Source organism: Thamnophis elegans, chromosome 12 (assembly GCF_009769535.1).
Source record: "Thamnophis elegans isolate rThaEle1 chromosome 12, rThaEle1.pri, whole genome shotgun sequence".
NCBI classification, from domain to species: Eukaryota; Metazoa; Chordata; class Lepidosauria; order Squamata; family Colubridae; genus Thamnophis; species Thamnophis elegans.
In genome coordinates this window covers 721,838-743,252 of record NC_045552.1, presented here as the reverse complement: position 1 = coordinate 743,252, position 21,415 = coordinate 721,838, and the positions used below count along the sequence as shown (strand labels likewise).

Here is a 21,415-nt window from a genome sequence, read left to right as displayed (position 1 = left end):
ATGGGTTTGTCTGGGGTTAATTTCTGCTTATCTGGGTTGGTTTCCACTTGATAGTTTCTCTGGTATTAATCCCTGCTTATCTAGGTCTCAATTGCTAGGGAGGACAATGCACCCCTCCCACACCCTTCAGCCCTCCCCTCCCCCCCATAGCAGCCATTTACCAGCCCGGCCTCCAGTGAAGTCATCGGAAATGATAGTCACGGCTGACCACTAGGGTGCATTGCCACCGAATCAGCCACAATTTTGCCAAATTTCAATACCGCTGGAGTCGTGGATCTCAGAGTTTGGATGCATTCAGTGGGTTAGCCCTTTGGGGTGATCCTGGCTCAAAAATTGATGCACTGCAATGTTCCGTTTTGCCCAGTTGAAGGTGACAGACAGACGGGTCTTTAGGAGGCCAGCGATGCCTTGCAAGGGAGATGTGAGCTCCCCGTCCTCTAACCACCTCCTTTGCTTCAGGTCCCAGGAATTGGCTGCTGGGTCCTCTTGCCCTTCTGATCCTTCTCGAAGCCACCTGGGTGCAGAGCCTGCCCCTCCGATCCTGCCGTTTCCCCCAAATACCTGAGCATTTGAATTCCTTCAGGGAACTCAGGAACCAATACGTAAGTCCTCGCCTGACGGCAGCTGCAGTCCAGGGCCATCTGTGGGCTGGGGAGGATGGGGCTTCCCTCAAGGGGGAGAGGTCGGGATTGAGGACAGCCCTGGGGGTGGGGGGGGGGCTTTTCTCTCTTCCTGGTCCTTCAATGCTGCCCCCCTCTTCCTTCCCAACTCCAGGAGGACGAGATGTTCAAAGGAGGAGAACCCTGGAAAAACTGCACCAGCCCCCACCTCCGCTTCCCCCAAGTGAAGATGGACCGCCTGAGAAACGTAAGTGGCTCCTGCCAGCCCAGACTCCAGCCAAGGGGCAGGAGAGAGGAGGGCACCCCGGGCACAGGGGCCAAGAAAGGATGGCATCAGTGCAGCCCAGGATTTTGGGGAGGGGAGGAGGAGGGGGAGATTCTCTGTGGATCTCTTCCGTTCACGTCCCAAGAGTCAATGAAAATCAAGACTTTTTTGTCTCCCAGTTAACTTTGAATTAGATTAGATTAGAAGGTTTATTTATATGCCGCCCTTTTCCCTGGGGGGACTCAGGGCGGCTCACAATCCAAGGGGGGGGGGGAAGACAAACTTTTACATATAAGACAGTACATGATTAAAACACAACATTCATACCATTCGGGCGGGTTACAATCTTTAGCCCCAGGCCTGACGGGATAGCCAGATTCTGAGGCAGTTTGGGCATGTTGGAGCCCACTGACCCCTCGGGGGGCTCATCTGAAAGGGGCAGCATTAGCCGGAATGTCCACTTGGGGGCTCTGGACCAGCTCTGGCCACGAGACGGTGTCCAGCCACTCCTCCCTGGCCTCAGCCCTTGGTGGGCGTTAGAAATCTGCAGAAAGAGGAGATCCTGCCTTTTCCTGGGCCCCAAAAATTCCTTTTGGAATATTCCAAAATAATGAATATCTTGTCTTTTTTGGTAGAAATGGGAGATGATGGAGGCCGTGGAGGTGAAGCTGGCCCTGATGGTGCCTGTTCTGCAGAACGTCAGTGAGGCTGCCTTCTCCAAACACGCCTCCAAGGTTTTGGAGTTCCTGCATCCACTCCAGGAGGTCCTGGCCACCTGCGTAAGTCCTGCCCCACAGAGAGGGGCCCTTCCCTTCCCCCCTCCCACCTCTGGGGCCCAGGGGGAGAGGCAGCCCTGGCTCACCCCTTCCCCTCTTTTTTCAGATCAGGGACAAAGCCCCCCACGGGCAGAAGTCCAGCCCCCTCCAGCACTTCCAGGAGGAGATCCAGAAATTCAACGCCAGAAGCACCCAGGTGAGCCATGGGATGGATAGTGTACTTCTATGCTTTACCGTCCCTCCAGGCTGCCTGCCTCCTGGGTGGCTTTAATTGCTTTCATTTTGGGGGGGGGGATTGTGGAAGCCTCCTAGAGCCTAATCCAATGTTTTCCAAACTTGGTAACTTTTAAGACTTGTGGACTTCAACACCCAGAATTCCCAGCCAGGGTGGATGGACTTCAAGTTTGAATTCCACACATCTTAAAAGTGGCCAAGTTTGAAACTGGTGGTCTCACGTGGTGGGCGGGGGGGGCAGCTTTAAGACTCGTGGACTTCGACTGCCAGAATTCCCCCAGCCAGCTTGAATTGTGGGAATTGAAGTCCAGACATCCTGGTTGGGGAATTCTGGGTGTTGAAGTCCAAAGGTTTTAAAAGTTACCAGGTTTGGTCTCACGGAATGGGTCCCTCTAGCAAAGGGGTTCAATCGCCTTCCATTCTGAGGTGGGGAGGGCCCGGGGGGGGTGTTCCCCTCTGGCAGTCACGACGGCCGGTTCATTTGTAGCCGCGCCGCACACGCTTTGCGCCCTTGATGCGTGTGCACAGAAGCAAAAAACGAGATGGAGGCGCCAATGGCCCCACCCGGAGGACCGGTTTGGGGTGTGTGGCAGGCCTCAGTTGCTGCCGGTTCCAGCGACCCAGGCTGCCAAGCCACGACCAGTTCAGCCGAACCAGTAGGAACCAACCTCTGTGCTAAGATCCATATGTGACGCCTGAGTCAGTCCCTGGGCTGAAATGGCATCATTGCTCGTTTCCTTCCTTCCAGCAATCACACAAGTGCCTGGAGGCAGCGGTCGGCCTCCACATCGTGCGCCTCCTGGAAAAGGACATCCACCAACTCCGGCACCACTTCCACCACCGCCACCGCCACCACCTCCGTGCCACCACCCGCCTAGGCTGAATGCCGCAGAGGCCGCTGAGCCCGGGCAAGGCTGCCCAGATGAGAAAGGCAGCCGGAAAGCCCCACGACCCCTCCGTAAATGACATTTCTCTACTCCCAAATGGACTTCAATCAGGATCAGCAGCTGCAAAGTTCCCCACGCTTCCCTCCACAGGGTGCCCTGCAGATGCCCCGGGGATGATGGGCTCTGTCGTCCCACGCGCCTGAAGGGCACCAGGGTGGAGGAAGCCTTCACCCCAGCATGATCTGGAGCAGAGCCCTGGATTCCCACCCAGGATTTTCACGGGCCACTTCTCTTCTTTATGTCCTTCTCCTTGCCCCAAAGAGCCCCCTTGGCTGACGGATGCCTTTTCCCAAGCATGCCAGGCTCACCGGCTCCTGGCGACCTGGGGCGTCGTGTTGGCTCTTCTTCCCTGGCGGGAGAGTCTGTCGCACAAGAACCTGGGGGGAAAACGGCACCTTTGCTAAACTGTGATCAGCCAGTGTTGTAAAAGAGATGCTATATTTATTTTTATTTATTTTAATCTTCCTGGATCTGAAATGAACGCATTTGTGGAGGGGAGACCCATTATTTAAAGTGAATCGTATTCATAAAATAAGAATGTTATTTATTCATGCCTGCCCTTCTGCCCAGAAAGGTTAGAATTTCAAAGTAATTTCAAAAGGGAGCTCGCCTCCCAAGCAAGGCTGACCTCTGTTGGAGGCACCAGCTGTGCGGAGGGAATCATTCTGGAGAAATCAGCAGCTGGGCTGCATCCAGACTCCACACCCAGGGAATCCGGAGGGGCTGCTCTGAGGATCAGGCCAAGGGGCAGCTGAGACGCCCACTTAAAAGGGAAGGGCACCAGCAGCCTTGAAAGGGAGACGGCCCTCCACTCCGGCACCAAAAGGGTTTAAAATGTTGTTACTGCTGTCCTTGTAATTTGAGAAGCCATCATTGTCTATGAAGTGACAAGAATTTGGCTGCTAGACCAAAGAATATGATTGTGTTTTGCCATTGAAATGATAATTTATCTTATTTTCTATTTTTATATACAATCCAATGCTATTTATTAAATTTTATACCATGCCAACAGAATTAGCACCTCATTTTTTATGGTGTACGGGGAGGGAGGGAGGGGGGGGAGGGAAGGAGGGGGGGAGGAAGGAAAATAGGGGGAGGGAGGGAGGGAGGGACCCTCAGCTCCTCCTTGGGGAGATGATTGGGAGCCAGGAGATGTTTCAGAAGCCCACCAAAGTAGCAACTCCAACTAGATCTCTTGGCCCCTCCAGACAGGAGAACAAAATCTGGTTTCCTAAACAGGCCCCCAACAGCTGGATTTGCAAACTATACCAACGCACAAAACTGCTAAGCCCAAGCCAAACCCTCTCTGGGTCCACCAGATGTGGAGCTTATAAGGTCAGGCTGGCCCCTCCCCAGTCTTAACTCTGGCCAGCAAGGCCAGGCCCAGCCCAGGCCCCCCTCCAAGATCCGAGAGCCCCTTCCTCTCTGCTACGACAATCCGGCTCCAAACAGCCTCCCTCATTCTCCTCCTTGACTGGCTTAGCACTACAGCTCCCATCAGCCCCACTAAGCAGTGGGAGGACACTGGCTGGGGAATTCTGGGAGTTGAAGTCCTCAGGTTTTGAACTGGTTGGAGGGCCCTGCTCCAGATGGCTTGGCTGGCAGGCAGGGTCATGCCAGCTGAAACCCACCACTGCATCTTACCTACCAGGCCTGGAGCAGCTGCCCACCACTGGCAAAGGAGCTCTTTGGGAGTGTTTTAGGTTCAACTGGCAAAGCTGACATCTTGACTTTTTTGACTGCCCTCTAGAGCCCTCTCCTTCCTCTCCTTCCTTCCTTCCTTCCTTCCTTCCTTCCCTTTCTCTTCCTTCTGCTGCACCGCAACTGCTCGCTTTCAATCCACGCGTGGCATCCATCGGTGGCCCTCCGCTCTCTGCTCTCCATCCCTCTAGGGCAGTGTTTCTCAACCTTGGCAACTTGAAGATGTCCGGACTTCAACTCCCAGAATTCCCCAGCCAGCATCCGGACATCTTCAAGTTACCAAGGTTGAGAAACACTGCTCTAGGGATCTCCTGGCAAAGGGCCACCTTTCCGCCAACAAGCCACAAGATTCTGCATCTGGCATCATCTCTGATTTCATTTCTGCCCAACCGCTGCAAATTCTACCCTCAAGGAAAGGCTGTCGAGAATTATTTTCACTTAATGCCAGCATTAATCACCTAGGAGCTAATGATGCATTGATGGAATTAGTAATTTCTCTCCCTCCCCCCCACATATGTAATTCAATTAAACACCTTCACTTTTTTTTCTGTTTAAATAAATTAAGTCTTCCGCATCTGCTGTCAAAATACTCAGGGTTAGGCGAATAGGGGGGAAAGTGGAAGGTGTGGGGGGGGGATTCTGAGCCCCACTTGGGAGCTGGGGAGACCCCTCTTCCTCGCCTGAGGGGAAGCAAGAAAGGAAACGGCTGCAGATCCAGCCAAAGAGAAATGCGAAATGCAGGCAGCTCTCGAGCCCAATTGAGCCCAAAATCTATGCTGCCAAGCGAGGAATTTGTTAAGTGCCTCCCTTACTTGTCCTGTTTTACGACTTTCCCAGCCGCAGTTAAGTGAATCTCTGCAGTTGTTAAGTGAGTAACACCGTCGTTAAGTGAATTTGGCTTCCCCGCTGAGTTTGTCAGGAAGTAGCAGAAGCAGATCACGTGACTCTGGGACGCTGCGACCGTCATAACTATGAATCAGTGGTCAGTATATGGCTGCCTGTATTCCATAGGACTTACATCCTGAGAAAGGGAGCGGGTGTTTTTTTTCCCTGCCGTCCTGTGATCTGTTTTAGCGCATACTTCAAAAAAAAAAACCTGGCTTCCCATGTGGTAGACGGTCTTTTAAAAATAGCCCCTTTTCCACCTCAGACAAAAATCCGCTTTGGGATTGGCACCGAGGTGTATTTTTGGCTGGGGACAGCGGGGAAAGAAACAGCCCCGTATTCCTGGGCCCACCTGCCCTTTGGAGGCTTACTTGGTGGGAGAGACGGGCAACATGGGCCCAAGAGTCCTGGGGCTGCTGCAGGAGCTTTGGGTTCAAAGGCTTCCCTTCCTTCTCCTCCTCACCGCCAGCTGAGAAGTGAAAGCACCAAAGAGGCTTCTTGGATGAAAGGAAAGGTAGGAAAACAGACTCTCCCAACGTTTTCTCAGCCATGGGAGCGTGAAGATGGGTGGAACTCCAGCTGCCAGATTTCCCCAGCCAGCAGGCTAATGAACTTGGAGGTGGGCTGGGGAACCCTGGGGGCTGAATAATAGCAGTTAGACTTATATACCGCTTCATAGGCCTTTCAGCCCTCTCTAAGCGGTTTACAGAGTCAGCATATCGCCCCCAACAACAATCCGGGTCCTCATTTTACCCACCTCGGAAGGACGGAAGGATGAGTCAACCAGGAACGAACTCCTGGCAGTGAGCAGAGTTAACCTGCAATATTGCAGATAGATAGATAGATAGATAGATAGATAGATAGATAGATAGATAGATAGATAGATTAGATAGATAGATTAGATAGATAGATTAGATAGATAGATTAGATAGATAGATAGATTAGATAGATTAGATAGATTAGATAGATAGATAGATAGATAGATAGACAGATAGATAGATAGATTAGATAGATTAGATAGATAGATAGATAGATAGATAGATAGAGAGATAGAGAGATAGATAGAGAGATAGATAGAGAGATAGAGAGATAGATAGATAGATAGATAGATAGATTAGATAGATTAGATAGATAGATAGATAGATAGATAGATAGATAGATAGATAGATAGATAGATAGATAGAGATAGATAGAGATAGATAGATAGATAGATAAGCATAGCAATAGCAATAGCAATAGCAATAGCAATAGCAATAGCAGTTAGACTTATATAGCGCTTCATAGGGCTTTCCGCCCTCTCTCAGCGGTTTACAGAGTCAGCATATCGCCCCCACAGTCTGGGTCCTAATTTCACCCACCTCGGAAGGATGGAAGGCTGAGTCAGCCTTGAGCCGGTGAGATTAGAACCGCTGAACTGCAGATAGCAGTCAGCTGAAGTGGCCTGCAGTGCTGCACCCTAACCACTGCGCCACCTCGGCACCATCTAACTGATGGTGTTACCTAGTTGGATAATGAAACGTCTGCAAGGGAAAAACGAACTCCAGAGTCTCCAGCTGGGTGGCTAAAAGGAGCAGAGGAATCCCGGGAGCCGAAACCCACAAGGCCGCTTCCCACGTGCGAGGCTGGAGACGGAAGAGCAGGGATTCCAGGGCAGCGTTCACGCTTCTGCTCGATGCTCCTTATCCGGGTTCCAAAGGCAGGACTGCCACCCTCTGCGGAAGCAGGTAGGCCTCAAGCGCCGATCTTTCCTATTTTTTGCCACCGGGAATGTTCAGTCTCCGTAGAGACCGTCAAAAATTGCCATTGCCGACTATATTTCAAGTCGTCATGGCGGGGTATTGGGAAAAGTTTTCAATTAGCAATAATCGCGCCTCGGATAAACCTCATTGGCTACGATACTGCCACTGCGCAAAGCTAGAGAACCTTCTCGCCGGCACCGGGGCCCTCCTGCTGGACGCTATTTCACGTGAGAGTGAGCCTGCCCAGACAACGGACTGAGGAAGCAAGAGAAGCCTCTCGACGACTTTTTAGATGCGCGTCACCTCCCGGGACGATTTGGGGAGAAATTACCCGCTTCTCTCCTGGTATTTTACCGAATCGGTGGCCGCGAAGGATTCTGGGGCCCGCATGCATATTAGGAAAGGCGCGGGAGGCAAAAAAAAAAAGAAGGCGGAGCAAGCGCCGTTGAAAGTTCGGCCAGTGAGGGGCCGTAAGCCTATCCCGATGAAGAGAGGCGGGGCGAAGCGGGAGGCCGGCCACGCCTCCTTGTCACTCACCGTTCCGAATATTTGGCTCGTTGGCCTTTTTGGGGCGGGGGGCTTCGGCTTTTCCCGCTCCTCGTGGCGAAGAAGCGCCGCTTTTCTTCCCCAGCCTCGCGGGGCTTCCTACCTTCCGGGCTTTGCTCCAAGAAGGTGGCTCCCGTCTTGGGGGGGGGGCTTCCCTTCTGGACTACACCGTCCATCCTCCCTGGCCACAGCCCCCGAGCGCACCCGGCTCCCTTCCCCGCTGCCCACTCGTGGAAATCCAGCCCGGCCTCTCGCGGGATGTACCCCAAGTCAGATGGCGAGTCAAGCGCCCCCCCGAGACGCGTGGGGAACGGAGGGGGCTGGGGGGCAACGCACGCAAAGCGCGGCTTCTCCGCTGGCGCTGCTTTCTCCAAGCGACCCTCCGCTCGGGTGCCTCCGGGGGGGAAGCGGAGCAAAGGGACCGGCCACTGGGCTGCCGAGCCTGCAGACTTAGCCACGCAAGCCCACCCACCCTCTTCTCTGCAACCCACAGCATGCGGAGGGGAGCTTGGCTAGTTGCAGGAGGAGCCCAGAGAATCTGGCTTGCAAATGACAGCCCCCCCCCCCCAATGAGTCTCAAGATGGGATGTGGGGGGATGCTGAGGGTGGTGGGACCATCCGCCTGCCAGGGAAAAGCCGCAGCTGGGCCCTGGGAGAGTCAGCAGCTGAGAGAAGGGGAGGGAAGTTCCCAGCTGGGGAGATAAGGTTGGGCACTGGAAGAGAACCAGGTGCTTCCTTCGTGCCAGCTAGGCAGGGAGAGGGCAGCCAATGGCCATTCATGCAATCCGGATCACCAAAGGCTGCACGGGGACGCTCGGACCCACCACCTCCACCAGGGAAGCCAGCGTCGCTAGATCTGTTGGGCCTCTCCGAAGGGCCCAGGGGAGACTGCAAAGCAAGCATGCCAAGTTGGCACGAGGTATGCCTTGGCACCTGGCATATCTCCCTGAGCCTCCGAGGCTGCTTTTGAAGCTGGGCACCCAGCTGGCCTCTTCCCAGAGCTGGGCCCCCGTTCCCTGGGCTGACCTTGTGCGGGCAAAATGCCCAGAGGGGTCCAGCTCTATAAAGCCGCCCTCCGGCCCAAGGACTGGACACTTCGGCCAAGATGCAGGCTTTGCTCGGCACCCTCCTCCTCCTCCCGCTGCTCTTCGCCACCGGCCAGGCCCAGTGCCCGGCCCCCAACGAGCTCAAGAACCCACACCCCAACGGCACCAAGGTCTGCGCCCAGATGTACACGGACGACAGCCCCTACTACGACCTCTGCTGCGGAGGGAGCCTCCTGATGGCCTTGGCGGGCGAAGACCAGCCGTACATGCCCACGGCTTTCAACAACAAGGTCTCCTCGCTGGTGGTGGGCCAACGCTGCGAGCTGACCGTCTGGTACAGGAAGGGCAAGGGGGGCAACACGCGGAAGTTCAAGGCCGGCGCCTACCCGCGCCTGCAGGAGTTCAAGAGAGGCGTCTTCGGCGACTGGGACGACTCGATCTCCGCTTACTACTGCAAGTGCAACTGAGCCGGAGCCACGGAGGGAGCCGCCGCCGCCGCCGCCCAGCCCATCCTCGCTCGGGTCACCCCAGAGTCGTCCCCCCCCCCACCCCGCATCTCAAGGCCCCGAATGTGCGGACGCCCCAGACCGTCTCCCCTGCCCGCCTCCCGTAGCAGCAGCAGCTCAACTTGGCAGCCCCCCCAGAGGCAGAAGAACGCGCAGCCCGGCACCGGCCCTCCCGCGAACGGAGCACCCAGATGAGGCAGAAGGAGAAGTTGCCTCCCGCGGCCTCCGAAACAGCGCCGCCCAGAGCCTTTGATCGGCCAAGGAGCTTCTCCGCCTCCCCTTTGAGCGCCGCAGGTTGCTCGCCTTGCGCGAAAGGTTCGTTTTCGTTCCAGCGGCCGCCCGAAGATCCTCCGGGCGGCCCTCCGTTCTCCTCCCTCCCGACTTCAAAGGCCGCGCTCTCCCCAAGACCCTCTCGGAGCCGGCGGCGCTCCCGTCCGGCTCGGCCTTTATGGTGGCGCCTCCGAAACCTCATTAAAAGCAAAGCAACGTGACCCTTAAAAACGCGTGGGGTGTTTTTGCAATTCAAGGTCAGCAGATGTTGGGGAGGGGGCCGTTCTGTTTCTTTTCTTGGGGGGGGGGGCATTTTTAATAGAGACCGGAGGGCAGGTAGGATTCTCTTTGCTCTGCAATCTCAGCCAGCTCAGCCAAAGTGGGGGGGCCATCAAATGCATCCATCGCCTTGGATGTAGCTGCCCCCTCGAGCACAGACCGGGTGTGAACACACAAACCTTGCACGGGGAAAGCCATGAATTTGGGGGAGGGATTCCAGATGGAGGTTCTCAACCCATTTAGTAGAAACCGGGGGAATCGGACACGGCGGCTGTTTTTTAACCACAGGCTGCACCAGTAGCCACAACCGCCGAGTGAGGCTTAAGGGCTGAGCCCCCCAGCTCTGTCCAATCTCGCCAAGCAGCTAATGGGGATGCGGGCAGCGCAGAGAGCAGTGCGTGGATGGAGAGGGAGGAGGGTCTCCCGGGGGTCTGGGCCAATGGAGCCCAGCCCTCTTTCTGCCTGGAGCTTCAAATGGGATCACAAGGCAGATGAAAGAATCTTTTGCAGCCTAAAGAAGATTCATCCTTGGGAGGGGGGGGGTGTTCAGGTGATCCACCCCTTAGGCTCCCCTCCAGCCAAAGAGCCCCTCCCCCAGTCTTGCAACCACCCACCTGGAACCATGCTGTCAGCTTTACCAGGTAGTCCAGACAAAAGCCCCCCCCCCCCTTGAACCAACCCTACTTAGACGTTCTCCAAGTTCCCTTCTTTACTTGCAGACGTTTCATTACCCTACAAGGTAACATTATCAAAAACACTGGTGATATTATATGCCCACAACTGAAGCTCCAGCAGCTTTCCAGGTGGCTCAGATGCCGGGGTCTGCTGAGCCTTCACGCCTGGAGCAGAGAGGGAGCAGAGAGGGAGCAGAGAGGAAGGCAGACCCTGGAGTGTCAGAGGGTCTCCCCCCCCTCCCCATTTGAGTGTGGGGAGAGCTCCCAATGACCCCCTGGCTAGACTGGCCGGCTGCACACAATAGGAGGAAGGGTGGGTTGGTGAGCGGAGGAAGCCCCTCGGCAGTCAACCGGCGCTCCTTCTGCGTAGAAAACCGCCACGGGCTTCGCTCTGAAAGAAAAGGGGGATTAGCGCCAGTGCCATTTCCCCCTCGTCCCGGAGGAAATCGACAAGAAAGCGCCAGGCTAATTAGTAGTGACAGGGGAGGCCTGAGAGACAAAGAACGCAAACACGTAAGGATTATGATTGCCAATTAATTAGCAAAATTACAGTCCTCCTCCTCCACCTCAGAGCCGGCAGGGCCAACAAGAGAGGCAAAGACGAAGGGCCCGGAGCAGCTCCCTTCCCCCGGGGGAATTCAGCCCTGGCAGGCCGAGATAATCTCCGTGGCCTGGAAGGTGCCTCTGTTCCTGGCTGGCCCAGAGATGCTTCACCAAAGGGGCTCCGTGCAGGAGCTCACCCGAGGGTTCCTTTAACCCAAAGAGGGCAGAATGCAGATCGCTGAAGGCTCAGGGAAGGCAACGGCACCCAGGCAGAAAGAGGCTCCCCAAATCAATGCAGCTGGTCACAGTTGCACCTTGGCCCAAGAACCTGATCATCCCGGGGAGGCCACACCCACCTAGTCACATGACCACCTACCCCCCCCCCCCCTTGAGGGACTGTGAATCCACCCTGTTCCAAAAGTTTGAGGGCCCCTCCTGTAAGAAGCCACTGGATTCTTTCCCCTGAGCTGCATTTAGTTAGAAGCCCGGATGTTCCTTATTCAGGTTTTCTACCTTCCTGTCTGTTCAAGAGCTCAAGGAGCAGCCCCTCCTCCCTGCTACAACAGCCCAGCCAGGTAGACTGGCAGCTGGGCGCCAGGCAACCCCCGCAGCCCCGCTTTGTCCGGTGGTGTGGAGGATGCTGCCCAGCCGGCTCCGGTGTTTCTTGCCCAGCCTCCCCACTCCTGGCCGGGGCTGGAGTGACGCCGTCAGCCACCTTGCCCGTTGCCAGGCTCCTTCCGGGCTTCTGCTGAAGGAGGATTTCCAAGGGGTTAATCCCACTGTGGCTTACGGTTAACCTGGTTTTCTGGGGTGAGAGGGCAGATGGCACAGGGGCTCCCAGGCTGGCAGACCCTGGCAGGCCGACTGAAGCAGGGTTTACGCAGGCCACTCTTCCCGGCTGAGAAGGCCCAGCTGATGTAAACCGTGCCCAGGTCAGTAAGAGCAGCCGCTGGCCCTGCTTGATCGGGGCGGCCAGTTTGGGGCCGAGCCCACAGGTGGCCCTTCGGACGGGGGCCCGGGAGCCCCTCGGTTCTCTCCGGCAGCTTCAGATGGGAACGAGCGGAGAATTAGGGAGACAGGCTGCAAATACGGGAGCCTTCCGGGCTCCTCTGCGGCCCCCATGCGTAGCCAGGAGCCAGCCCGGGCCTTCTGGGCTTGTGGGGCTGGCTCAGGCTGGTCCAGAGGCCCACTGGACGGTGCCTCCACCCATCTCTTCTCCGCTTATGGTGTTTATTCCGCAGAGGCCGAAATTTAAAATCCCCCCAGGAAGAGAAAGGCTGGGATTTTGCTGCTTCTGTAGCTTTTTCTTCAATGGGCCAGCAAGACCTTTTTTTAAAAATGAGGGCATGAAAGATGAAGCCACCTCCTCCTCCTCCTCCTCCTCTTCTTCAACTGCTAAAGGTCCCCGCTGAGCATCTTGCTCAAACTTAGTGCTGCATTTTAGGGGAGGGGGGGGAGTCTGACAGCCACCACACTTTGACACAAAATCCAGACTTTTTATACAAGAACCATTCACGGCTAAACTTACTAGAATGGAAACACAGCAGGTTTTCCCCCCCAAAGCAATTTTAAAAAAAATCATGTCAACACAAATACCGTTGAGTTACCAAAAGGGGGAGGAAAAAAAAGGAAATAAAACCAAATATAAATAATTTCTTTTTAAAAAAAGTAACAAAACCCCACAAAATGAATTCAGTAGTTATCCTTGTAGAGAGGGGAAAACGTTTCTGCTCCAGGTCTCCAGTTATAAAATTCTTCAAGCAACCAGGAGACGGGGAGGGTGGGGAGGGGGCCTCCGGAGCCCCCCCTCCCAGCCTCCGCTTTAAAATTCCAGTCCTTTATTTCAGAAAAGGAAGGGAAAACGTAGTGTTGTGGCAAGGAGGGGGATGGAAGCGGGGGGGGGGGAGCAGGGGGGGGGTCACCCCAGAAATCCCCCCTCCCTCCCTCCCTCGATTGGCCGCTTCCACTGGGATCTTCAGTCTTTCTCCCTGCAGGGAAACTGAGGCATCCTTGGGGGTCTTCAACGGGAAAGTAGATTAAAAAAGGGTTCCTGAAGAAAAGGCAGCAACCGGACCTCCCAAGCGGAGGAAAGGGAGCTGTTGGCGTGAAAGGGGGCAGCTGAGCCCCCTGCAGACCCCCGGCAGGGCCAGAATACTGGGACAGGTGTGGGGAGGCTGGCTCAGGCTGACCCCCCCCCCTCTGGAGATGGAGGGGGAATCCCAGATAATGCAGCTGGACTGTCCTTAAGTCAGGAATGCTAGCACCAAAGACCCATTTAACTCCCTTCAACTCCCTGGGGGGCTGACTGGAGCCCCCCTGCCAGAAAAGCCAGATGGGGGCCAGAGAGGAAGCAGGTGAGGCAGGAGGCAGGCAGGGAGGGGCTGGCTGGGCCCAGAGGAGCCTTTTTAACCACGCCAGCCGGCTCCAGAGATGCCCTGGCTAGAGAAGTGGGGCACACACAGACACACACCAGACGCAACTGGCAATCTCTCGGGGGGGGGGGGGGGATGCAGTGAGCCGAACCCACTTTGTAAAAAGATGGGAAGAGAGAGGGGGCTGGGGGGGGGTTCTGAAGGGCAGCAGGGGAAAGGCTGGGCACCTGAGTGGAGGGAGGGAGGACCTTTGGGGACACCCACCCCAAAGGGGGTGCAGGAGGGGCACCCAGGGGACTCTAGGTCCAGGCAGGCAGGAAACCCCCCAAGCAGCTACGGAGAAGGAGAAGCAAACCCCCTCCCCAGCATTGTCTGCATGCAGAGAAGCATGCAAGGAAGAGCGGTGGTGGGAGGGGCAACGGCACCCCTCCCCCCCCTCGAAACAGCCTCCCCCCCCCCCGCCTTCCAGCAAGGAAGACCTCAGACCCCTAAGAGCCCCCCTCCCACCTTCTGGGCCTTCCTCCCCTCAGCCAGGCCCAGAGTGGGCACTTTGGCCTTCCCTGCAGCCAGGCCTCCTTGCCAGGCTGCCAAGGGCAGCTGCTTGGGGGGGGGGGGTTGCATTTTGCCACAGCCCTCCCCACCTGCTCAGCTCTGGGATGAAGGGACAGCCACCCCCACCCGCCCTTATTGGTCAGCAGGGCCTGTTTCTGCACAGAGCCTCCTCCTCCTCTCCCAGTGGGCAAGGGAAGCCAAGCGTGCCAAGAGCCCCCCCCATCCCCCCTCCGCCCACAGGGCAGAACAGGTGGCAGGAAGCCCACAGCTCAGCCCTTCAGGTCCGGGTTGCAATGCCTCCCACCTGAGCCCGAGAGACGCCCCCTCTGCGGTGCCAGGAGTGCTGCCACTCTCAGCTTCTCGGTGCCCGTGGCGAGGCTGGCTCTGAAGCACGGCCCCCTCTGGACCCCAGCCTGCCACGAGGAGCAGCCCCCAACCCTCAGGTCCTCTGGAGCCCCCTCTCCCTACCCGAGGTTTGGGACCCCCTAAAATACTGCATCGCCTTCCTTCACGGCGAGGAAGAGCATCCGGGCACAAGGGGGCTCCCTGCTCTGGTGACCCCACAGGGGCTGCCGGGTGGCTCTGCTCTCCCCCCTCTCTGAAGGAGGGGAGGGGGGCTTCTGCAGGGGGGGCAGCTTTCCTCTCCCCTCTCCCACCCCTGGGTGCCTTTGGCCAGGCCCCACTTTCTCTGGGCCTCCCCCTGAGAGGGAAGGAGACCTCCCTGCACTGCCCAAGAGCCGCTGCCTGCCCTCCCCCCGCCAGGATTTAGGAGACCGACAAGAGAAACGTTGCCGCCTTTCTTCACCCCCAGCCCACCCCCAAAGCCCCTCCTCAATTCAGTAGTAAATGTGGTGCTGCTGCAGAGCAGCCCTGCTAGAGGTGGGTCCAAGCGTCTGTTCTGGGGCCCAGAGGAGTCCTTGAGGAAGGGTCCCGACTGCTGGCTGAACGCCTCCTGCCCACGCCCACTGGGGGACTCCCCCTCAGGAGCAGGGCTTGGAGGGGGTCCCAAAGGCCCCTCCTCGCGTGCAGGTCCCCACTGCTTGGTGGGACTGGCTGGAGATGATGGGTCCTTCCCCACCGGGCTTTCTCTCCACGAAGGCTTCCGGCTGGTTCACCTCATCCGGTTCTGGCGCATGAGGGGCACGATGCAGGAGGGGGCGCCGGCCTTGCCCACGAAGGGGTGCTTCAGGAGCTCGTTGGCCGTGGCTCTTTGGGCCGGGTCTCTGACCAGCAAGCGGTCCAGGAAGCCCTTCAAGGAAGGCGAGACCTGCAGGGAGGAACAGCAAGGAGGCCTGAGCCACGGCTGGAAGAGGGAAGCCGCTGCGGGGGACCCTTGGGGAGCCCCTTCCCCAACACCGGACTGGCCCACCTTCTCTGCCCACCCTGGGCCAAAGAAGCCACGAATTGGGTGGCCTCATGCCAGGTCCTGATGTAGAAACCGCCTGGCACAGGGCTGGGCAACTATGGCTGGCTCAGGAATTCTGGGAGTTAAATCCCCTCGGTCATAAAGTCCCCATAGGTGCCCCCCCTGCCCCCAAACCAGAAGGTGGATCTGACCTCAGTGAGCAGGAGGGTCACAGCCAAGAGGGGGAGAGTCATCAATGATGGAGGGCAATTGTATGACCACACCGGCCCGAACTACAGCTGGCAGCAGAAGCCACCCTTGGATAATGCGTGATGCCACCAAGGGCAGGACGTGGCAATGGGGGGCGGGCAGGGAACCCTCTCACTCTCACCTTGTGCAGGTTCTTCAGCTTGGGGGGCAGGTTGTCTCGGATCATCTTCATGGCCTTCAGGGGGGGCTCATTGAAATAGGGAGGCTCCCCGTCCACCATCTCGATCACCATCACGCCCAGCGACCAGATGTCCACCTGCAACCATGGAAGGGCCGTTGGGAGGCAGGGCAGTAGCAGGGGGGAGGGGGGGTTGTTAAGGGAGGACCGGCAGCTGAAGCCCCCCAGCCTGCCTTAGGGACCGTCTTATCAACTTCATGGTCCAGGCATAGTGGAGGGAGGGAGGGAGGGGGGGGGGCTCTGTTCTCTCCCAAGCAGCAGCAAGAATTCTCTTTTTCAGGTGGATTTTACAGCCTGCAGACTGGGCAACTGAGGCAGAAATTAGAAGCCTGTTGGTGTGAGAGACACTCAAGGACCCTCTTCTGCTCCACATCCCACTGACCAAAGGACCCGGCTGTGCCGAAGCTGCAGGGAGGAGGGCAGCCATGCAGAAACATTCCATGGATCTCAAGCTGGGGCTCCCCTCCAGAAATGGACCCCCAAGCCACACCTAGCTTGTAGGCGGGAGGGAGGGAGGGAGAGGCAGAGCGACAGACAGAGCAGGAGGCGCAGAAGCCTCCCAGAGAGGAGGAGGAGGGGGCCTCCGAGGGGTCTCCCACCCTACTCACCTCTGGCCCGTAGGGCAAACGAGAGATGAGCTCCGGGGCCATCCAGTACGGGGTCCCCACCAGCGACTTGCGCCTGGGCACCTCCTTGTTGACTTGCGCACAGAATCCGAAGTCGGAGAGTTTGACCTGCAGGGAGGGGCAGGGCAAGGGGGCAGTGAATGGCTGCCCCCCCCCCAGCTTCAGAAACCTCCCCCCTCCCCTTAATTCCCCCCACTCTATTTCTTACATAATTCATTTAAAGATCAAGAGGAGAAAAACAAAAAAAGGCTGTAATACAGGAAGTCTTCCACTTGTAAGTGTGGAAACTTGTCATATCTATATATCTATATCCATATATCTATCCATCTATCTATCTCTATCTATCTCTATCTATCTGTCTGTCTGTCTGTCTATCTATTTATCTATCCATCCATCTATCAATTATCTATCTATCTATCTATCTATCTATCTATCTATCTCTCTCTCTCTCTCTATCTCTCTATCTATATCTTTATCTATCTATCTATCTATCATCTATCTATCTATCTATCTATGTATCTATATCTATCTATCTATCTATCTATCTATCTCTATCTATCTCTATCTATCTATCATCTATCTATCTATCTCTATCTATCTATCTCTATCTATCTCTATCTATCTATCATCTATCTATCTATCTATCTATCTATCTATCTATCTATCTATCTGTCTGTCTGTCTGTCTGTCTATCTATTTATCTATCCATCCATCTATCAATTATCTATCTCTATCTATCTACCTATTCATCTATCTATCTCTATCTATCTATCTATCTATCTATCTATCTATCTATCTATCTATCTATCATCTATCTATCTATCTATCTATCTATCTATCTATCTATCTATATCTATCGCTATCTATCTATCAATCTATCTATCTATCTATCTATCTCTATCTATCTATCTATCTATCTCTAGCTATCTAGCTATCTAGCTATCATCTCTCTCTCTCTCTCTCTCTCTCGATATCTAGATATACATACATACATACACACACATATATGTTGCAATTTGGTGTATGCAAATTCTACACAAATGGAGTGAATTCCATCCCAACAGGCCAACTGTGGATAATCTCCCCCACTTCCTCCCCCCCCCCCCCCCCCTGTGAGAAAGCAGGAAAGATTATTTTCCAGGGCTGGAGAAAAGGAGGGGATTTTCTTCAGGAGGGAATTCCTCCTCCTTAAGATGCAGCTTCAGCCTTTCGACCTTGGCAGCTTCTCAAGCTTTATTTTGATTCCTGAGCCTCAAATATCTGCACACTGTAGACACTCACACACTCACACTCACACACACACACACACACGGCTTGGGCTTTCGGTTTCCACCATTAGGCGGCTCAGCCATCAGGCCAATCTGTGTGCTCTGAATGTGCCAGAGATTCTACAGCAGAGGCTTCCAACCGTGGCACTTTCAAGACCTCTGGACTTCAACTCCCAGATTTTCTGGCTGGGGAATTCTGGGAGATGAAGTCCACGGGTCTTAAAATGGGTGGGGCCTTCTCTAAGGACCCCTGAAGTGAGGCCCCGGGATTTCCTCCCTGGGAGTTGCGGGTACCATTTCAGGGAACCTGGGCTGCTGAAAGGCCGTGGGGGGTTTGGGGAGCCAGGGGCGAAGGGGGGGGGAAGAGGAGGGGGGGCTTGCTGGCCACTCACCCGCCCGTCATGGGTGAGCAGGATGGAGTCGCTCTTGATGTCCCGGTGGATGACGCCCTGAGCGTGGAGCACGGAGAGAGCCTTCAGCACAGAGAGGCAGACGGCGGCAATCTGCTCTTCGTTCATCCTTCAAGGAAGAAGAGAAAAGGGCCCTGATCCCTCTGGGATTCTTTCCTCTGCTCTTATATTGTTCAGAGAGGTTAAAATGCAACACGCTAAAAAGTGTTTTAAAGGCACCGAGAAAAAACACAAAAGGAGACATTAAAAAGGGGGCGCATTAAAACAGCAGCAACGCATCTTGCCTCGCTTTTGAACACTGATGAATATATACAGGCAGTCCTTCGTTTACGACCACAACTGAGCCCAGGGTTTCTGCTGCTAAGCGAGACAGCTGTTAAGTGAGTCTTGCCCCATTTCACGCTCTTTCCTGCCACAGCGGTTCAGTGAACCCACAGACTTTGCTTCCAAAAAGGTCTCAGAGGGGATCATGCGACTCTGGGGCCATCATAAATGTCGTCACTTTGAAAGATACACTTTTTCCCAGTGCCGTTGTCACTTTGGACAGTCACTAAATGAACTGTTGCAAGTCGAGGAGTACCTGAATTAGGAGAACATTAATGGGCACTTATCCTTCTGCCCTGGTTCTTGGCCTGGAAGGAAGTGGCCGATGCTCAGAACGGCCGCCCAGCGGGGTCTGTCGTATGCACAGAGACGGCCGGCCCCCGAGGGTCCCGGTGCGGCTCAGCTACCCCGAGGGACAGGAGCAACCCCCCCCTCTTACCTGGTGTGGGTGACGATGTCGGTCAAAGCACCCCCCTCCAGGAACTCCATCACCACCCAGAGCTCATCGCCCACCAGGTAGCTGTTGTACATCTCCACCACGTTCTCGTGCTGGTAGTCCCTCATGATCACCACCTTTGGGGGGGGGGAAAGGCAGGTTGGGAGGGAAGAAGGACAAAGGCATCACCTTCTGTGGGGGAGGGGATGTGGTGCCTCAAATGGGAAAGTGCTCCAGGTGGGAGGTGTAACCTAAACTCCCCCTGGGCAGAGCACAAAGACCCTCTGTCCACTGCAGAGCCGTGGGGGTATCTGCAGACCCCTCCCATCCTGGATGGTTCCAACTGCTCCCCTCCCTCAGGACTCTGCTGCAGGGCGAGACACAGGGAGGGTTTCTATCCCTCTGCTGAGCAAGCAGTCCTCTTTACCTCTAAGGACATTTATCATTATTATTATTATTATTATTATACAATTGTATCACAGCGGCCAGTTGTTTCGCCGGATTTGGCATTGGTTACTAGTCGGGCCCCACCCAGGGGCCTAGGACGTCGTAACGTATTTCCGTAATATGCGTGCAGATCCAAGCAGTGCGGCTTTTTGCATTTGACTGATGGGGATTTTGTCAATTTTTAACTGTTTTAAATGTAATTCCAGTGCTTTTGGAATAGCACCCAGTGTGCCAATTACCACTGGAATTGGTAATTGGCACACTGGGTGCTATTCCAAAAGCATTATTATTATAATTATTTAATAATAATAATAATAATTATTATTATTATTCTTATTATCCTTCCCATCTTCTCTGCTCCCCCCTCCCTCCTCTTGGTATCCTTCTCTTTGCAGGCCCAAAGAGCTTCGGCAGCGGAGCCCAGTTCCTTGTGTGTCTGACCACACGTGGCCAAAGAAAGCATTGAATCCCCTTGAATTCCCCCCCTCTGGAGGTTCTGAGTCCTCCAGGCCACGGTGGCCTCAAAGGTGCGTTTTCTTCGCTCCTCACCCAAGAAGCTTCTTCCGTTATGACTGAATGTGAGAGTTCCCATCCTTTTTGGCCATTCAGTCAGAACGGAAGAAGCTTCTTGGGTGAGGAGCGAAAGGCATTCAAGGGAAGAAACGCGGAAGGCCCAGCCGCCTTCGGGTCAGTTCAACTCACCTCGTTGAAGAGCAGCTCCCGTCTCTGCTGCTTGCGCAGGTCCATCTTCTTGACGGCCACCAGCTTCCCGGAGCTCTTGACGGTGGCGATGCAGACGATGCCCGTGGAGCCCTCCCCGATCTTGATGAAGTTGTCCAGGTAGCTCCGGGGGTCTCCGGGGTCCACCACCATCTGCAAGGCAGCCCGGAACTGTTCGTGGGAGACCCGCTGGGGCTCCCGCTGGGGGGAGCAGGGCTGCTGAGGGGCCGGGGCAGTGGGGGCCAGAGGCCGCTGGGGAGGGGGTTGCGGAGAAGGCAGGTGGGGGTCCGAAGCGTGTTGGGAGAGTCCCGGAGTCGAGGGCTCCAGGTTTCTGGGCCTGGCTGGGCCCGAAGGGGGGACCCTGGAAGGGCCGCTGTTCCCACTGGTGGGACCGTTGGAGGCTGCCTCCGGGCCTTTCCCGGGCCGATGCTCCGCCTGGAAAGAGAAGGGAAAGCCATCCTGACTGCAGAGCCCCCACTGGGCAGGGGACGGCCGAAGGGGGAGAGGCAAAAGACCCCTGAGCCTCCCAGCCCCCCCCCCCTCAGCACAAGGAGCCCAGGACAAACCCCTTGGCGTGAAGGGGGTTTGCTCCCACTCGTTTGCAAAGCACGGGGGCCGTCTTTGGGCAGGCCGGCTGGCAGGGCTCTCCAACAGTGGCAACTTCATGTCTTGTGGACATCAAATCCCAGAATTCCCCAGCCAGCTCTGCTGTGCTCTGCTGCCCGGGGGATTCTGGGAGTTGACGTCCACAGGTCGTAAGGTTGCTACAGAGCGTCACCTGCGAAGCCCCTTCTTATGGCCATAAAGAGCTTGGGGACAGCCCAGCTCTGTGCTGCTTAGTCCCCCCCCCCCAACCCAGCCTTATCCCTCCCTTGGGGTCAGGCAGAGTCTCCTAAAAAGCCTGCTTGTAAAATTGTAAACCCTCCTTTTCAGTGGACTTGGGGAGTCCATTTAGCTACGCTGAGGGCCGGGCCCTTCCAAAGGAGGAGCCCCGGCAAGGGCCGAATCGGTGCTCCTCTCTCTCTGCTTCCCTGAGACAGCCGGCTGAGCGAGAGAGAGAGACGGCCAGGGAGCACGGCTTCCTCCGCGGGGATCAGCGGGAAGGGCTGCAACCGGGGACGGTTCCCTCCTTGTGTGAAAACAGAGTTTTATGTCTAATCTCTGGTCCCGTAGTAAGAGAAGGCAGAGGAAAGAGTTGGAGGCAGAAGGCAGAGCAGGTTGATGGGTTCCACAAGAACTCGAGAGGCCGTTGCGCAGCTCCAGAGTTTCCACCAAGACAGACAGAGAAGTTGACAGTGGCAGCAGACGGTTATTCGCATGAACACACAGGAGAGGAGATCAAGCGGAGAGCAGAGGGCAAGATGGACGACACAGGAGGGACTCCGGTTAGTGGGAGCAAGGAAGGGAGAACGCCCAGGAAAGGCAGGAGGCTGCAG

At 55.8% G+C, this 21,415-nt stretch overlaps 3 protein-coding genes and 1 non-coding gene across 6 annotated transcripts in view; 2 read left to right on the top strand and 2 right to left on the bottom strand.

Moving 5' to 3' along the window:
- On the top strand, positions 1-2,778 carry IFNL1 (interferon lambda 1). Its single transcript, XM_032227641.1, has 6 exons — positions 1-4; positions 460-602; positions 775-867; positions 1,521-1,664; positions 1,768-1,857; positions 2,644-2,778. Exons 1-6 carry the CDS (start codon positions 1-3, stop codon positions 2,776-2,778), a joined length of 609 nt encoding a protein of 202 aa, XP_032083532.1.
- A 4,425-nt stretch (positions 2,779-7,203) lies between these two features.
- LOC116516287 lies at positions 7,204-7,344 on the bottom strand. The gene has a single exon (XR_004256344.1). It is a non-coding gene; the product is annotated as a U4 spliceosomal RNA (small nuclear RNA).
- A 959-nt stretch (positions 7,345-8,303) lies between these two features.
- Positions 8,304-9,755, top strand: SYCN (syncollin). The gene has a single exon (XM_032228136.1). It carries the CDS (start codon positions 8,819-8,821, stop codon positions 9,224-9,226), a length of 408 nt encoding a protein of 135 aa, XP_032084027.1. The 5' UTR covers positions 8,304-8,818; the 3' UTR covers positions 9,227-9,755.
- A 2,751-nt stretch (positions 9,756-12,506) lies between these two features.
- Positions 12,507-21,415, bottom strand: part of PAK4 (p21 (RAC1) activated kinase 4) — a 38,124-nt gene continuing 29,215 nt past the window's right edge. For all 3 annotated transcript variants that reach the window (XM_032228087.1, XM_032228089.1, XM_032228088.1), the window contains 6 exons: positions 19,962-20,414; positions 18,816-18,949; positions 18,035-18,161; positions 16,357-16,482; positions 15,692-15,826; positions 12,507-15,222 (listed from right to left, as the gene is read on the bottom strand). In XM_032228087.1, the coding sequence (XP_032083978.1) occupies positions 15,067-15,222; positions 15,692-15,826; positions 16,357-16,482; positions 18,035-18,161; positions 18,816-18,949; positions 19,962-20,414 (1,131 nt within the window). In that variant the 3' untranslated portion in view covers positions 12,507-15,066. The remainder of the gene's footprint in view (positions 15,223-15,691; positions 15,827-16,356; positions 16,483-18,034; positions 18,162-18,815; positions 18,950-19,961; positions 20,415-21,415) is intronic.

Excerpts from the sequence above, each read along its gene's own strand:
- IFNL1 (XM_032227641.1), top strand. Across the intron at positions 603-774 it reads GGGAACTCAGGAACCAATAC|GAGGACGAGATGTTCAAAGG; the intron begins GTAAGTCCTCGC and ends TCCCAACTCCAG. Across the intron at positions 868-1,520 it reads AGATGGACCGCCTGAGAAAC|AAATGGGAGATGATGGAGGC; the intron begins GTAAGTGGCTCC and ends CTTTTTTGGTAG.
- SYCN (XM_032228136.1), top strand. The coding sequence starts at position 8,819 with ATGCAGGCTTTGCTCGGCACCCTCCTCCTCCTCCCGCTGCTCTTCGCC.